General features: G+C 47.8%; 1 protein-coding gene across 1 annotated transcript in view; it reads left to right on the forward strand.

Annotated features, from left to right (window-relative positions):
* The window catches only part of Gabbr2 (gamma-aminobutyric acid type B receptor subunit 2), a 343542-nt gene extending 337200 nt beyond the window's left edge, over positions 1-6342 (forward strand). The window contains exons 18-19 of the mRNA XM_057790816.1: positions 784-901; positions 3755-6342. Coding sequence (XP_057646799.1) covers positions 784-901; positions 3755-3920 — 284 coding nt within the window. The 3' untranslated portion in view covers positions 3921-6342. The remainder of the gene's footprint in view (positions 1-783; positions 902-3754) is intronic.
* The last annotated feature ends 11518 nt before the right edge of the window (positions 6343-17860 follow it).

Here is a 17860-nt window from a genome sequence, read left to right on the forward strand (position 1 = left end):
GGGGAGGCTCCTGTGAGCTCCTCCTAGGTTGGCACTTATTGTCAATCAATGAATGTCTTGCTTTCTGTGCATGTCACCGTCCTAGCACACACTGCATTTAGCAGCACTGTGCGCATGGCCGGCAGCACTACAGCTTGTGCCTGAAGGGAACTTGCCTGACACCTGTGTTTTAGGAACACTCAGCACTACACTTGGGGACCATTTTAAACATGAAAGTCTCGGAAAAAAAAAAAAAAAAAAAAAAAAAAACACCTGTCAAGCGGCTCTAAAGCAACTTCAAGGATAGAGTGGTGCAGACGCTACCCAAAAGAGGCCACCTCGGGCTGGAATATATATGCCAGGCAACTCAAAATTACTCAGACAGCAGCTCAAAATTGCTCACGTGCCATATGCATTAAAAAAAGACCATGGTGCATCTGAAGTATTGATTGCAGGCTGACAAGTCCATTTGAGAAAGCAAATGAGTTTGCAAATGCAGAATCCATGAATAATGTGGATCAAATCACACAGATGGAAAATCACACACCTATACCATCCCCCATGACAGCAAAAAACAAACCCTAATCAGTTCACTTGATTCCCACGCTACCCCCCTCCCCAATTAAAAGAGGACAGATCAGTCACACACTTCCCCTTGCTGTTGTCCATGGATGGCAGGGTTCACAAGGGCTGGGGGACAGACCCTGGCTCGGAGAATGTTATTCCATGGACAGCATCCTCAAAGGTCCCACGGTTGATTTTTAAAAACTAACTTAACAAAATGTGTGCTGTTCTTTTCAACAGATGGAGGAAAGACCATTCTAAAAAATCACCTCGATCAAAATCCCCAGCTACAGTGGAACACAACAGAGCCCTCGAGAACATGCAAAGATCCCATAGAAGACATCAACTCCCCAGAGCAGTAAGTACCTTCACCACGAGAACTATGCCCAAGAACACATTGCCCCAGCACAGCTGTCTACAATGTGCGCAGCAATTATTTCACCTGAGCTCTGCAGCCATATCACAATGCAGCCATATCACAATGCTCCTTTTACAGGCGGGAAAGCTAATGTCCAAAAGGGGGGAGGTGACCCATACAAGCTCACCTAGTGCTTGAGTGCAGGACATAGGATTTGAACTCGATACTACCCCACTTTAAATCCCATGTTCTCCACCAGAGCTCACTGCTTTTGTTGTGTGCATACTGTATGTAACCTTATGAAATTCATGTGCTCCATGATAGTTGAAACCAGTTAGTGTCAGACAGATGCTGGAGACACAACAGTATCCAAAACAGAGACCCCTTATTTCCAGTGAGTCCATATTTATGGAGTCTCTATTTTCTTTGGTAGGCTCATTAATTAATTAGCAGACAGGAGGACACATTGGCTCTTAAAACACTGGGTGCACCCCCTTACCTAGACAGACTGCCTTGCCCAGGCTGCTCGAACGGCACCTTCCCTGTATCCGTGTGTTCTTCAATTCCTCTTTCTCGCAGATGCTCAGCCAACAGATCTTGCCCCAAGGAATGATCATGGCTGACATCATACATGGTTAACTTCATTTCAAACATGAAGCTATTATCAGTTACTCAGGTCCCTAAATTGCTGGCTTTGTTACCCTGGATCCCAAAAGAAATTTAAAACTATAAATTAGGTAACAGAAAGTGGACTGATTTATAATTTGGTCAAACTGAAGGGAGAAAGAGCCCACTTTCCCTCCAATGTGCTGGTGGCTGTCTGAGGATTATGGAAAACCCTGAGGCAAAGGGCAGAGCAATGCAGCTTTAGTGTGAGATGGTTTAGCCCTTGGAGAGGAAGGTGAGTGGTTCAAGGCTCCCTCCATCGTCTCTGCTCTCAGCAAGGAGAGCCCAGGTGTTTTTCTCCCTATGAATTTTGAAAGTCCCTTCTGCCAGCCAGGACCCCAGCCTGTTCTCAGCACAGGATGACAACTACAAAGTTTTTAGTCCTCTCTTCTGTGAACTTCTGAGGAGTCTTCCTGAGTAACAGGTCCTTGGGGGACAGGGGTATGCTTCATATGCACCCACAGATCTCAGAGGCCACCAGGGCCTGAGTAAACTCTGAGAAACACCCTGTTGGGATTGAGTGCCTTCACCCCTATGCCATGTGACTCCGCAGAAGCTAGGACCCAGCCTCCCCGGGGTTCAGCTTCACCAGAAGTGCTCTGTCTCTCTTTGTCTTTGTTTTTTGTTTTTTGTTTGTTTGTTTTGGTTTTTTTTTTTTTTTTTTTTTTTTTTTTGGTTTTTCGAGACAGGGTTTCTCTGTGGTTTTGGAGCCTGTCCTGGAACTAGCTCTTGTAGACCAGGCTGGTCTCGAACTCACAGAGATCCGCCTGCCTCTGCCTCCCAAGTGCTGGGATTAAAGGCGTGCGCCACCACCGCCCGGCCTTGTTTTGGTTTTTTTGTGTGTGTGGTTTTTTTTGTTGTTTTGTTTTGTTTTTTTTTGTTTGTTTGTTTTTCGAGACAGGGTTTCTCTGTGGTTTTGGAGCCTGTCCTGGAACTAGCTCTTGTAGACCAGGCTGGTCTCGAACTCACAGAGATCTGCCTGCCTCTGCCTCCCAAGTGCTGGGATTAAAGGCGTGTGCCACCACCGCCCAGCTCTCTTTGTCTTTGTAACAGGGGTAGTGATGCTTTGCTCTTTGTTTTATGTTTCTCTCCAAGAGGATCTCTGTTTGATTTGGAGTGGTTTGCCCCTGAGAACTCAGATGTGGAACGTACCCCTGGAGGCACTGCAATGCAAATCCGGCAAAAATGCCTCTGGGAGCAGGAAGCCATCCCCTGGGCACATTCCCTGTAAACAGCCCTTTTAGAAACTAAAGTGACTCACGGACTTGACTTTCTATTAAGACTTTAAGGATGTGGCCAGGAGAAGGGAGCCAGGGGGCAGCTACCTCATCCCTACTCCATCAGTACCATGAGTATGCCTCCTCCCACTGCCAGCTCATCCCATCTCCAGCTTCTGGCTTCCTTCCAAGAGTTCTGGAGTCTTTGATGAGGAAGGGACTCACTCCCAGAGAAGGTAGCACAAAGAGGGTGGTACTTAAACTGGGTCATGAGCTCCAGAGGAATCAAATTCCAGGTGGGAAACTTAAAAGCAAAACCGCAAGGAGCAACCAGGGTGCGTTGTCAGAAATGAGCCACCAGAGGGCAGCACTTAGGGGCGAAAAGACAGATGGTTCATCCAGAGCATTTGGAGAAATGACCTTAAGGGTCATATCAGGGTGGGTGGGTGTGTGTCCCCCACCTTCTGTGACTTCCCAATGCTAGGATGGCAGGGTTAATCACCAAAGAAGCTGTAAGGCCAAGAAGGAGCCTCTGGGAGAGCTGAGTTGCTGGGTACAGCAGTGGCAGAGGGGAGGGGAGGAGGGAGTAGGCAGTGGGGAAGCCCAGGATTGAAAGCTAGGGGCTGGAATTGAAAGCCATACCACACAGAGCCTTGTGCAATTCAAGATGAGTGGTACCTATGTGGGAAGCATTGGTTGAGTCCTTATAAAGTTGCCATGGTAATTACAGTAGTCAGCGATCCCCCTCCATGGGGACGATAGGGAGTTGGCAAGATGCAATCTTGTTCCTGCTAGTCCCAAGACGGATAGTAGGTACCTGTGAGCTTCTGTCAAATGCCTGCTTTGTGTCTGAAGGTTTAGACTATTGAGCCAACAGGTCTTGGATTTAAGGGGACACAGATCCCTACACTCAGAATAGATTAGCCAGAGTGGGAGCAAGTACCCCTCACTGTGTCTCTCTTTCCTGCAGCATCCAGCGCCGGTTGTCCCTCCAGCTCCCGATCCTCCACCACGCCTACCTTCCGTCCATTGGAGGCGTGGACGCCAGCTGTGTGAGCCCCTGTGTCAGCCCTACCGCCAGCCCCCGCCACAGACATGTGCCACCCTCCTTCCGAGTCATGGTCTCGGGCCTGTAGGGGTAGGAGGCCTGGGGCCGGGGCCTCCCCGGGGACAGCACCATGCTGGGCCAAGGCACCCGCCGCTGGCGCGCTGACGGCGGTGAGAAGCTGAGCACTACGCTGCCTCTCCAGGGCTGGAACAGCGCTCAGGCAGAGGGACTCGGCACCGACCGCGAGCCTTATCTGCGGAAGGTCTTACTCTCGCGAGGGAGGCGATGACTTCTCCTTGGTGTCTGCAAGCAAAGAGGAGTTGGGACGCCTGAAACTTGCAAAAACAAATCAAAATCTAGACAAAGGAGAGAGGTCACGGACTCCAGCCATCCTCACCAAGTGGCCAGAGCAAGGGCTCGGCAGAAATGGCCTCTGCACTCTGCACACGCGCATCATCGGCGGTGCCCGCCCCCGCACACCAGCCCTTCTCCACTCTGGGGAAGAAGGTGAGCAGGGCCACTAGGTCCCCAGCAGCTGGTCCAGCCCACCTCAGGCTCCCTGGAACAGGGAGTCCGCCGCGGGAAGGGCAGATAGACAGACGGACAGACACAGCCCTGGGGCTGGGGGACCAGAGCCGGCAGCTGTGCATGCTCCCAGGGGACACTGATCGGAAGAGAGATGTTTGTTACTCTCTGATAAATGCCACACATTAACACAATAACACCCGTTCTGGGGACTGTGGGGATTCAGGGCACCTCACTGCAGAAACTGCAGTGTTCAACCGACAGTCTGTCATGCTCCCATCGTGTCGGCCATGTCCTTGTGTTCAATTTTAGGGTTCCCGGTAATAAGGGGAACCACCCAAGCTAATCATGGAATGTCTGCTCCCAGAAAACACGATAAAGAAAGATTGTGCACTTTAACCTCTCCCGTGGGGGCCCAAGGGCTGCTGGGATTTTCCCCCCCATTGTCTTTGTTTCTGACCAAAGTGAATCAGGGGCATTCTACTACAAGTCACCCCTGTGTTCCAGGGGAGAGTTGCTTTCCAGTGCCCCTCCAGCCCAGCCCGTGTGTGTGACCCCTCCGGTGTCACTGGGGTGGTCAGTCAGCAGGCTGGTTTTCACCTTCCACATCACATTTCCTTTGTCATTGAACCCCAAAGAGCACTGGCCCGAGAGTCAGACCTGGATTTGAGTCTTCAGTCCCCTCAGGCTCCCTACGTGACCTTGGGCAAGTCACCAGTGTCACTCTGAGCCTCAGTTTCCACTCCGTGTAACAGACTGGGGTTGAAATAACACCCATCCTGCCTACCTCACAGGGTCACTCTGGGGATGGACACTCATCCAGGAGCTTTGCACTGTGAAGCAGCCCCGACCCGTGAGGTATTAGTGTGACCATGACCTTCAGCCCTCCCACAAGCCGGGGGTGCGGTGTGGCCCAGAGAAGCTTTCAGCAAGGCCGTCTCCCCCAGGGACAGCCCAGCGGGAGGGAGGCTCAGGACTCTCCTGACATTCCTAGACAGGTTCATCCCTTGCTAAAGGCCTGAATGGCAATGTCCAGGGGCGTCTGCACCACTGAGCGGCTCACTCACGCCCTAAAGAATCCTAACGGCAGCTTCCACAAGCAGGCAATAATCTCTTCCCAGACCATGGCAGTCAGGAACACACTGCTGTCAGCTACCAGGCTGTGACAAAAGAGCCCGCGGGAATGACCATCACCAACATTTCAAGACACCCTAATTCACGGAGCATAGCTCTCCCTTTCCCTCCCTCAAAGAGAGGTTACGGAGGTTCTGTAGCTTTTAAGGGGGAAAAAATGTCAACACATCACAGGTCAAGTTGATGTCATTCTCTGTTTAGGCACTAAAACTCCCTGCTGTCACTCACTGTGTGTTAACCAGTATTTCCTTGCTCTTTTGATTTCACCGAAACCAAATTTCATTTAAAAGATCACATTAATTTTTTTCAAAGGGAAAGAGATAATTAACTGTACATAATGTATACAGACAAAAAAAAAACCTGTAGAAATATTACTCCAGCATAGCAGGAAAAAAAAAACAAAAACAAAAGTATTGGATTGTCGGAGGTGAGCGTGTGTCTGTAATCCCTTGTGACTCCGATCCGTGCTCTGTCTTCTAGGTAAACCCACAAGGTACATCTCTGTCTACTGATCCTGTAGGTTCACCATTTTTTTTTTAATTTCTCTGCAATTAACAAGCCCCACAAAATGATTCTGGCTATCTACTGGTTCTGTTCTTTTATATGCAGCAAACACTTGGTCCATTTCCTAGAGGCTTCCGCCCGAGGGCATCTTCCAATGATGTTAGTGCACACACACACACACACACACACACACACATACACACACACACACCTGCTTTCAATTAGACCGGAACTGGCAGAATCAAATGTAAATGAGGAGTTTCTCTCACCCCACTGCATGGTATCGATTTTTAATAAATTGTTGCAAATTTGTTTTTATGAATAAAAGGGGGGAAAATCCTGTTGGTTTTAATGTCTGTTCTTTCCTGGGGTCTGAAACTCAGGAGTGACTCTGAGGGGCTGCTGGGCACTGATGTTCTTTCATTTGCGTTCTATTGACAGTCACAGAGGAGTCTGCAGCCTTGTGACCCCCAGCTTCCTTCCTTCCTTCCTTCCTTCCTTCCTTCCTTCCTTCCTTCCTTCCTTCCTTCCTTCCTTCCTTTTTAGGTTTGAGTCTCTCTCACTATTTATTCCAAGGTTAGCCTTGAACTCATGATCCTCCTGCTTCCTCCTGCTTCCTGCCACAGTCATCTTGACCTCAGCTTCTGATTGTCCCAAGGGTTGGAACCTGACCTAAGCTATGTCAGTAAACCCCTTCCTTCCATAAAGAGGAATTTACTCTGCCACAAATAGAAAAATAGAGTCCACTGAACAGGAGATGAGGCGCTAAGTGCTGGCAGAGTGCACACCTTCAGGGAATTGTTTGTAGAGTTCAGCGGCATCCTGCTTCTTCATCTGCTGCTTGGTTAGGCCTTCCTCAAATCCTAGACCTAGCTCAGACTGGTGGCCAAGTCCTTCCTGCATCCCAGGGTGCCATCCAATGTATGCTTGCACTTTCTCCCAAGCCCTAGAGCCTGCAGCTCCAGCCGTCCTCCAAGTCTCCCCCAGGAAACACTCACTCTCACTTCCTCTTCTCTGTGCATGCTTGCACACACTCCTCTAGCCCACACTGTGAGCTCCTGAGGGTTATTTAGCTCACAGTGCGAAGGGCTGAGAGTCCAAGGTTGGACTGTCCTATCCGGTCTGCTTGTGACGAGAGCTTTCTTGGTTGAGTCACCAGATGGTTGAAGAGTGAAAAGGGATCTGCCTGAGTGGGAAGGAGCCAAGAACATGAGAGGCCCTACTTTCTATTACCCCATTCTCATGAGAGCTCCCTCACTCCTCAGGACCAGCATGCATCTCTTCCAAAGGTAATGCCCCGTAGCTTAACTACCTTCACCAGCCCCATCTGTCGGAGATTCCACCACTCAGCCTGCTGCCCTGGGAACTGATCTTCCAGCCCAAGGGCCTAAGGGAACCAGGCCGAGAACACTGTGGTCACCTGGATTGAAAATTGGACTCTACACAGAAAGCTTCCAGAACCAGGCAGCTAGAAGCCAACCCAAAGGCTCGGCTGGAGCTTAGGAGCAATTCACTGGGCTACCTTTGCTCTCCAGTGCGCTACGACTCCATTGTTCTCCACACCTGCAAAGGGAGCCTTCTGGAATAGTCAGGAAATGAGAGACTCTGTGCAGGTGAGAGATGTGCGAATTCCCTCTGACTGAGTGAGCCAGGCGCTGGTGGCACAGGCCTTTAATCCCAGCACTGGGGAAACAGAAGCAAGTGGACCTCTGTGAGTTTAAGGCCACAGCTACTGTCAGGACAGCCAGGACTGTGCAGAGAAACCCTGTCTCAAAAAAAACAAACAAAAGTCTGATAGAAAAACCTGGAGCAGGATCCTTAGTCTTGAAAAACATACAGATAGCTTTTTTTTCCGTTTTTCTATGTATGGGTGTTTTCACTGCATGTGCATTTATGCATCATGTGTGTGTGATGCCTATGGAGGCCAGAGGAAGGCACTGGATCCCCTACAACTGGAGTTCCAGACAGTTGTGAACTGACGGGTGGACAGCTTTTAAAGAATGCCACTGACTTAAATCTTCTTGTTGTTGTTTGTTTGTTTGCTCGAGACAGGGTCTCCTGTAACCTTGAATTCACTACTAGCCAAGGGTGACCTTGAACTTCTGATCTCTCTGCCTCCATGCCTCAAGCACTAGGCTACAGCATGTGCTACCAGGCAAGGTTTGGGGGGTGCTGAGGTTCAAGACCACAGCTCTGTACATGCTAAGCGAGCACTGGGCCAGCCCAGACTTGAATCCTTTGTATAAAGTCACCTACGCACATGTTCCAGCTAAATACAAACCCATGCTAAGAGCCTTCGAGGAAAAGCCAAACAAATGTGTAGATTAAGCACAAACAGAATGACAAATCTGGTTTAAAAAACAAAACAAAACATATTAGCCACCTTGGTGTGGAGGGCTAGATGTGGTTTCCTGAGGAGTAAATAGTGGTTTGTGGAGCCAGTAAGCCCAGTGTGGCTCAGGGATCATTCTAGGCTGTCCAGCCTGGTGTGAGGACTCCACCGTCACACTGTTTTTCTCTACTTAAGCCACAATGAACATCTCTGACACAGAACCCCACAGGAAGCTCACCTCTGCTGTTCATTTCTGCACCTGTGGCAGCCCTGGCCAAGTAACAGACAATAGCAACTGTGATTGCAATGTCAATGAGCCCTTAAGGCTGAGGCTGAGCGTCTCCATGGAAGGCACGTAACTCTCAAGCCACCCTCAACCAGATGAAAGTTCTCGGCTCAGAGGATAAGTCCTGGGATGTACAGCCAGGATGTGAGGGAGGAACTGGACACACACACCACCCCAGTGTGTCTTCTTTATTTTTTGTTTTTATTCTTGTTTATTTTAGATTCTATTGAAATGAAAACTTACCTTTTCTTAGTGTTACAATAGAGTTACAGACACCTGAGATCAGATCGACCTGAGGCATGTCCTAAGGATCCAGGCCCCAGACTGAGAACCTCTGGCCCAAGCCCAGTGACCTAGAGAAACAGAGACCAGCCAGTAGTTTGGAATTGTGCCTGTCAGAGGCATAAAATAGTCCCTTGGAGATGCAGGGTCTCGGGACATCTGCTTTGGAGGGGCCCTTGGGAGACTGAGGGCAAGTCTGCTTTGACTAGTGTTGGTAGCGGACCTCGGGGCAACTGTCACAGCAGAGGCTTGCCACGGCCTTGGTGGCCACCTGTCTGAAAGCATCAGTTCCTTGATAGGGTAGCACACAGATGGGGGTGGAACTGGTCAGAACTGGCTGAAGAGGCAGGGCTGTCTCTGTTCCGTCAGAAGTCACCCAGGGCTGGGGGTCTAGTTCAGGAGTAGAGCCCTTGCCCAGCATGTGTGGGGCCGTAGGTTCCATTTCCAGCAACTCCAATCAAAGAAAGGGAGGCATAACCTGGCAGAACAGATGTAGGCTTGCTCAACTTCTGGGAAATGAAAAGATCCAAGAGTCTGTTTGTCATGAGGTTTGTGAAGGACAGATCTGAAGAAGGGGACTGCGGAGCAGCAAACTGAGAAGCCATTTCCTTAGTGCCACCAAGACTTAGGGTTCGGTGGAACAACATGGCATGACAATGTTACCTCCTGTGTGTGGCTTGTCACCATACATGAAAGACCTGCCTGAGTTGGCCTGTTGTGTCCTCAAAGATACCTGTACTAGAAGCTCAATGACCAGCATGTGATGTGACAGAAATAGAACTGCAAGGAAGCGACCTGGTGAATGATGGCTATGTCCCCGAGGAGGCTGACCTTGGAAAGGATGGAGTTCTCGAAGAACTCTAGTTCAGTAAGAAAAGTTCTTGCTGTACAAGCGTGAGGACCTGCGTTCCATCCCCAGAACCCACATTCTGTGAAGAAGGAGGAAAAGGAGAAGAAGGAGGAGGAGGAGGAGGAGGAGGAGGAGGAGGAGGAGGAGGAGGAAGAAGAAGAAGAAGAAGAAGAAGAAGAAGAAGAAGAAGAAGAAGAAGAAGAAGAAGAAGAAGAAGAAGAAGAAGAAGAAGAAGAAGAAGAAGAGAAGGAGGAGGAGGAGAAGGAGGTTGGAGGTGTCATCCCAGCCCCTGGCATCCCTATACCCAAAGAGTCTGGAATGTTCGGGTGGAAGTTCCATCCTAAGCCCCCTCCCCTAGGAGTTGCCTGGGTCCAGACTCCACCTCCAAGAAATCCCACCAAATGATGACCCCTCCCCAGAGATGCTCAAGACCACGCCCACAGGGTATTTAAATTGTACCCCAGAGAACAAACAGGTGGTTTTCCAGTCTTCCTTTCCTGTCTCCTCTCTGGGGGGCTGGAAATCTATCCAGGAGCATTGGTATCCACTAAACCTGGGTTTTCTCTAATTCAGTTTGATTTGCATCGTTGCATCAGCGGAGAGGTTTATTGGGGTACAGAAACTTTTCAGGAAGGAAGAAAAACAACAAAAACAGACAAAACCAACCAAACAAAAAAGCCCTTGCCACTAAGCCTGATGACCTGATTTCAATCTTTGGGATCCACATGGTGGAGATCCTCAAACTACGTGTTCTGTGGCATGTACACCTACACACTCACACACACACACACACACAAACAGTGGGTTATAAAGTAAGGTCATCTCACAGGCTCCACACCTTTTAAACACAGCCATTTTTCCCCCTGCTATTCCACCATGAACTGGAGTAACCAGAGAGCCCCTTGCCAGAGAAGAGATGGGGCCAGACTTTCTGCCTCCAAATCTATGAACTAAATAAGCCTTCTTTACAAAGTGTCCAGCCTTGGATATTGTTACAGCGATAGAGCTAAGATCTCTCCAAAGGGACAAACATGGACAAACGACAACAAATCCCACAAAGACATTCATTTTGGCTTTTGACTTAGTAAACGGGTCACACAATGGAATGGGGTGCTGTGTGAGGAAGCGTTCAGAGGCGGGGAGTGAGAGACCTTTGCTCCAGGGGGTACCAGATTGAAATGAGCAAGCCTGAAGAGCCTTGCGGAGACTACAGATGTGGATGTTAATTAAATAACTAGTTAGGAATCTTGACTTGGAAGGCACTAGGGCAGACTCCTCCCCCACAACCAATAAGTTGTGAAACCGAGGCCTTTAATTGCTAGTCAGAAGACTGGGAACCGGAGTCCTGTCTCTGGTCCTGGAAGAAGAGATGATATCTTGGGTTAACCAAAAGTCACTATTGCAGTATTGCGGGCTCTCTAACCTTGGCCCCAGCTCTACAGTTTACCAGATTCCCAGCCCCGCCCGCAGCAGATATTCTGGTGAGAACAATGGCAGGCCACTTCACCTTCCCGCGTAGGCCAGGCAAGACGGGCTGTCCACCCCTGCACAGGACAGTGTCTGGGGAAAGGCTGCTTACGTAGAGAGTTTAGAAGATCGTAGAGAGTTTAGAAGATCGTCTGCAGCCCACCAAGAATCCAGAGCATAGGGGTCTCCTAGGCCACATGGCTTCGAAGCACTCGTTATTTCATAACAAATTCTGCACCTCTTCTACACTCTGTGTCTCCTCTGATTTCTTTCCATGGATAGCTCTGCAGCAGTGGCTTTTCTGGCACATTTGCGGTGTGAGATCCTTGCTAATACCCACATCCAAGCGGTCATTTCCAGGTAGTGTTCTGCCTGAGCTGGCGTTTTCCCCTCACACCAGCCCACTTAGCTCAGACCCGGCCGCCTTCTTGCTGTGGCTCTTGGGCTTCACCTGGAGACAACAGCATGGAGCTGTGTGCGAGCCAGTCCGCCCTCCCTCCCCAGGCCACCCCATCATACATCTGTGAGCACAGACAGCTGCCCTGCAGCTTTGCGGCGTGTCTGAACAACACGGAGGCGGTCCTCATGTGGCCCTGGGATCCCAGAAGGCCAGGAGAGGCGACTCCTGGGATGTGAGGTGACAGAGGGTCACTCAGGGAGGAATATTGCACACCAGAACAGTGCATTGCTCGCCTTACTGTTGACTTCTCTTTTTTCTTTTTTCATGCTTTTCTGTTTAAAAATTTTACTTTTCATTTTACATACCAACCCCAGTTCCCCCTCCCTTCCCTTACCCTGCTCCCTCCCTCCCCTTCCCATCCCCCATTCATACTGTTGACTTCTGTGAGAGCTCAAAGCTCTCTAGTCTGCTGATCTGGGATACAAACAACAGAGTCTGGACACTGGTGGAATCAATATTTCAAATATTCAGATCCTCAAAAACCAAGGATTTCCCATCTTCTCTCAGAAAATGGCCTTACTGCATTTCTTACTAAGCAAACCAAGAACATAGAACACAGAGTCTAGAGCTTTCGGTGCTGTGTGAAATGAAATGAAGTCTGGAAATGAAAGTATTCCACTTTTTGTTTGGTTTTGGTTTTTTTCGAGACAAGATTTCTCTGTGTAATAGTCCTGGTTGCCCTGGGAACTCGCTCTGTAGACTAGGCTGGCCTCAAACTCACTGAGATTCACCTGCCTCTACCTCCTAAGTGCTGGGACTAAAGATGTGCACCACCACTGCCTGACATTATTTCACATTTCCTCATTCTTTAAAATACAAAATAAGTGGCCGAGGACTGTGGCTCCATGGTACAACACATGCCAGGCGTATGTAAGGCCTTGGGTTCAATCCCCAGTATTAGAAAGAAAAAGCTAAAAGACCTAAAAAGACAAATTAACCAGGCATGATGGTACACACCTGCAATATGGAACCTCAGCCTTTGAGAGACAGAGGCTAGGAGGACCAGAAATTCAAGGCCATTCCTTGGCTATAGCAAGGGTAGGCTGGGCTACATGAAGCCCTGCCTGAAAGAAAAGAAGAAAGAAAGAAAGAAAGAAAGAAAGAAAGAAAGAAAGAAAGAAAGAAAGAAAGAAAGAAAGAAAGAGGGAGGGAGAGAAGAAAGAAGAGAGAGAGAGAGAGAGAAAGAAAGAACGAACGAAAGAAAGAAAGAAAGAAAGAAAGAAAGAAAGAAAGAAAGAAAGAAAGAAAGAAAGAAAGAGAAAACACTCTAGGACCAGCAAGGCAAGATGGCTCAGTGGGGTAAAGGCACTTGTTAGCTGATGAGACCTGTTCAATCACCAGAATATACATGGTGACTTCCATGTGTGTGCCATGACATGCGCACACACACACACACACACACACACAATGCCATGGCATGCACATATGCACACGTACTAAATAAATAAATATAAAAACCTATATATGTACTAGAAAATAATTCTGAGTTAAGTTTTTCTTGCAGAACCTATTTCACATTCCAAATTCAACATGAAACTAAATTTCCATTATGCTCAATCGAGCGAGATGTGACTGATGACAGCACCACTTATTCCAAGGTCCCGCCGGGTGGTGCAGGGAGCCTGTCCTGTCCTCGGAGACCCCATCATGCCATGAGCATGCACAGATGATGACGATACTCTGTCCTTCATTTCCAGCACTCACTGGTTACCTCGTTCAATATTTTACAGAACACCTATTTGCAGAGGATGTGTGGCTTTAAATAAAGTTGATTCTCTGGAGGGAAGGAAGGAAGGAAGGAAGGAAGGAAGGAAGGAAGGAAGGAAAGAAGGAAAGAAGGAAGGAAGGAAGGGGAAGGGAAGGAGAGAGGGAGGGAGGGAGAGAGGGAGGGAGGGAGGGAGGGAGGGAGGGAGGGAGGGAGGGAGAGGAGGGGGGGTTAGTGACATGCGTAGTGGATAAGGGCATTTACTGCTAAATCTGATAACCCAGTTTAGTCCCTGAGATTCATGTGGTAGAAAGGAAAGAAAGAACTTCTGCAGGTTTCCTGCTCCATACTTCATGTATTCTCTCTCTCTCTCTCTCTCTCTCTCTCTCTCTCTCTCTCTCTCTCTCTGTCTTTCACACACACACATTTAAAATATATATATTGGTTTTTTGATACAGGGTTTCTCTGTGTAACAGTCCTGACTGTCCTGGGTCTCATTCTGTAGATCAGGCTGGTCTCAAACTTCACTGAGATCTCCCTGCCTCTGCCTCCCGGATGTTGGGATTGAAGGTGTGCGCCACCACCACCTGGCTTTAAACATATTTCCAATTCTACTCTATAATCACATTCATGTAAGGTACTCCTATTCCATAAAGAAAAAATAGCAAAAAAGATAACTTAAAATAACCTGAAGCTTGTGTTTCTTGCTTTGCTTTTTTCAGACAGGTCTCTCTTTGGAGTGAAATGTACAGTAATTATTTCAGAAATAAAATTTTTTTAATTATATATTCTTTAGTTATTCTAGTTTAATTATTTTGTTTAATACACAGGAATCTCAAAAGTTTTGCCAACGCAGCCAGCCGTGACTGTTTCAGGGAGAGAGGTACATATACGGCTGAGAACTGTCTAAACAAACACAAAATGGAGTCAGAGCTAGATGGTATTACCATAGTCATTTCAGTGGCTCTGGCTGTCCTGGAACTCACATAGACCAGACAGACCTTGAACCCAGAGGGCTCTGCCTGCCTTTGCTTCCCAAGTTCTGGGATTAAAGATGGATGCCACTAAGCCCAGCTTAAATTCTTTATTAATACATATAATACAATTCTGAACAGGAACATGTGATTTGGATAGAGAGTTTATCTGGCTTTCACTAAATAAATTGGGTGGAGGTATTCTAAAGATTTTAAAGGGGTCAAATTAGTGGCATGTCTGGTTGGAATACATATGGGTGAAAGGTTACACCTGGTGGCTTTTAAGTACTTAGGAAAGATTATAGGAACCCTTGAGCAGGAGGATAGTACCCACGAAAGCCACAAGGTGTCGCTTTCTGACAGGCTCCTGTTTACAGCGATCCCCCACCCCCACCCACACCTGGACCTTGTCTCCTCCTGATCTAACCCACACAAAATATGACAGGAAGACCTGAAGTGGGGGAGGGGATGAACAGCACCGTTCTTTAAGTCAGAACCCGGGTGTGTATCTCTGGATGTTCAGCCATAGGTTCTAGGGCCCTTCCTCCTCCAGCTCAGTCAGCGGTGGCAAAACTCCACTGTAGGACTGAGCGCTTCATTTTTTGTCTGGACAAAATTCTCCTAGAAGCTTCTTTCTCGTCCTTGCACATAGCTTGCAAACCTGCACATCTCTGAGTGTGTCTCCTGCTGCTTTCTCCGTTTCTGCTGCTGAATCCATTCAACCTCTCCAACTTGGAAATTAATTTAGAATACTTTAAACTAAGTTTTGTAATGTGACTCACATTTATCCTTGCTCAACATGGCTTCCAAGGAATTGCCTGGGTATGCTAAGCCACTTTGAGGTGCTCCTGGCATGGTTCTTTGTTGATCCGGGGATGTAGGTTTGTGAGGGCCATGGTTGAAGCAACAGAAACAGGTCCTTCACTGTTTTAAAGTCTGGGAGTCAGGATGAGGTCTCAACTGGGTTGCTTTCTTCTCATCGTCCCGCCACCTTGTCCGGCAGATGGCTGCTTTCTCCTGTGTCCTCAGGTGGTCTGCCCTCTGTGTGTGTGTGCATGTGTGTGCCTCCTGATCAAATTTCATAAGGTCAGATTAAATTAGATTATTTTATGCAACTTAACTCTTTAAAGCCAATCTTCAATTATAGTGCTATTTGGAGGCACTAGAGGGCAGGCCTTCTTACGAATTTAAAGAGAGGACAGAATTCAGGCACAGCGGGCCAGAAAGTGAGAAGCCGGAGTTCTTCTTTCTGACTCTCCCATGAAGATGAAGCTAGTCTAGGTTGTGTTGTATGCCTGTACCACGGGGTGTTGGTTGAGATATACAGATACAGATATAGATGGTTTTTTTGAGATGGAGTCTGCTGTGTTCCAGTCTGGCCCAAACCCACCTTGTAACTGGGGATCATCTTGAATTTCCATCTCCCCAGCTTCCCTTCTCAGCTGCTGGGATTACATGAATGTGCTCCCATGTCTGCTTTATGTAATACTGGGAATGGAAGCCAGGGCCAGGACTTTGAACCCAGAGTCTTGGGCATGCAAAGCAGTCACTCTACCAACTGAAGTATGTCCAAATCCATAAATTTCTATTCTTAAGGGTGGCTGAAGAGCTTGGCCCAGCAGCTAAGTGCAGAGGACCCACATTCAGTTCCCAGCACCCACAGGGGCAGCTCACACCTGCCTACAGCTCAAGCACCAGGGAATCCAACACCTCTGGCCTCTGCATACATCCAAAACTCACACATATGTACACACATAGACACATATGTATAATTGAAACTAAAGAGAGAAATCTTTTTATAGAATTTCATTTTCTAAGAAAACTTCTCAATTATTTGATGTGTGACCCCTTGATTGTTTGGGGGTATTGATATTCCACAGTGCTGGAGACTGAACCCAGGCTCTTGTGTGTGTAGGTGCACATTTGCTAGACAGATGCTCTACTACTGAGCCGCATCCCCAAGCCCTTGACTGTTGCAAAGTCCAAGAAAAGTTTGAACATTCTATGAAGTGCCTGGCCTTGAACTCTTGTCCCTCCCAACCCTACCTCCTAAGCGCTGTCAACTACAATCTTTTACCTAGCTGTCTCAAGGTGTCCAGGGAATGTCTGGTTCAGGCATGAAGGTAGTTGGGTTGGCGATTTGACCAATATCCCTTATGTCTGACGTAAGATGGGCAGCAGAGGTCAAAACTTCTAATTAGGAAGTCAAGTCATCCTCCCTCCCCAGTGTGTTTACTATAGAAAATGAAGAGCATAAGTGTTTACAAACATAAATAGCATATCACAACACTAACAGCAATCTTCCAAGGACAGAGCGAGAGGTAGGGCTCCCTGGTGTCTCAGGAGTGGAGCTTGGAGATTTTCTGATCTCTGATCTTGAGTTAAAGAATTGGGTTCAATGTCTTTTCAACTATATATTTCTGAAACATAGGAACAGATGAAAGTTTGCAAACTTTTAGGGCTTAGAATTTTTTAGAATTTTGTGACAGAGACTCACTCTGTAACCCGGACTGACCACAAACACATTATCATCCAGCCTCAGCCCCACTTGCGCTGAGGTCACAGACGTGTCCCCAGTTCCTGCTGGCTCTGTGACAACAGGGTCTCACAGTGCAGGCCTGGTCATGCTTGAGCCCTCTGCATCCCAATGCACCACCACACCCACCACTGACTGTATTGTTAAATGTGGAAAAACACATAAAAGCGAGAAAGAGTGGAAATTATGTTTTGTGATAGTTTAAATAGGCTCATAGATTTGAATGATTGATCCCTAGTTGGTGGAACTGTTTGGGAGAGATGATGTTTGGCCTTTTTGGAGGTGTGTCACTGAAGGTGGGCTTTGGGGTCTCAAAAGTGCAACACATTTCCATTTAGACACCCTCCCCCGCACAACAGCCTCATGATTGTGGATCAGATGTAAGGCTCAGCCACTGTCCCAGTGCCAGACCTGCCTGCCAGCTGCCATGATCCCACTGTGATGGCCATGGACTCGCCCTCTGAAACTATAAGTAAGCTGCCAGTTAATAAGTAGCTTTGGCTATGGTGTCTCTTCTCAGCAATAAAACATAACTACGACATTGTTTAATCTCACCACTCAGAGATAATTATCAATATTCTCAATTATTGGTTCAATTTTATTGCAGGTATACACACATACACATTTGTTCATTACCAAATAGCAATTGTCTTACGGGAATAGTTTATGGCCTACTTTGTTACCTAATATTTCTCGTATTACTCAATGTCTGTCCTAGTTACTTTAGCTGTTGCTCTGACAAAAATCAACTTAAAGAAGAGCTTATTGTGGCTTAGTTTTAGGTAGTCTACCCTAGCGGGGAAATGGAGGCAAGGGGCGCTCAGAGCACCCATAGTGAGGAAGGAGGAGGCAGTGAATGTCTGTACTCATTGCAACCCAGGGAATGGTGCTGCCCATAGTGGGCAGGTCTTCCCACCTCAATTAGTGCTATCAAAATAACCCCCTACAGGCCTGCCAGAGGCCTGTCTCCCAA

This window comes from Chionomys nivalis, chromosome 16, assembly GCF_950005125.1.
Source record: "Chionomys nivalis chromosome 16, mChiNiv1.1, whole genome shotgun sequence".
Lineage (NCBI taxonomy): Eukaryota > Metazoa > Chordata > Mammalia > Rodentia > Cricetidae > Chionomys > Chionomys nivalis.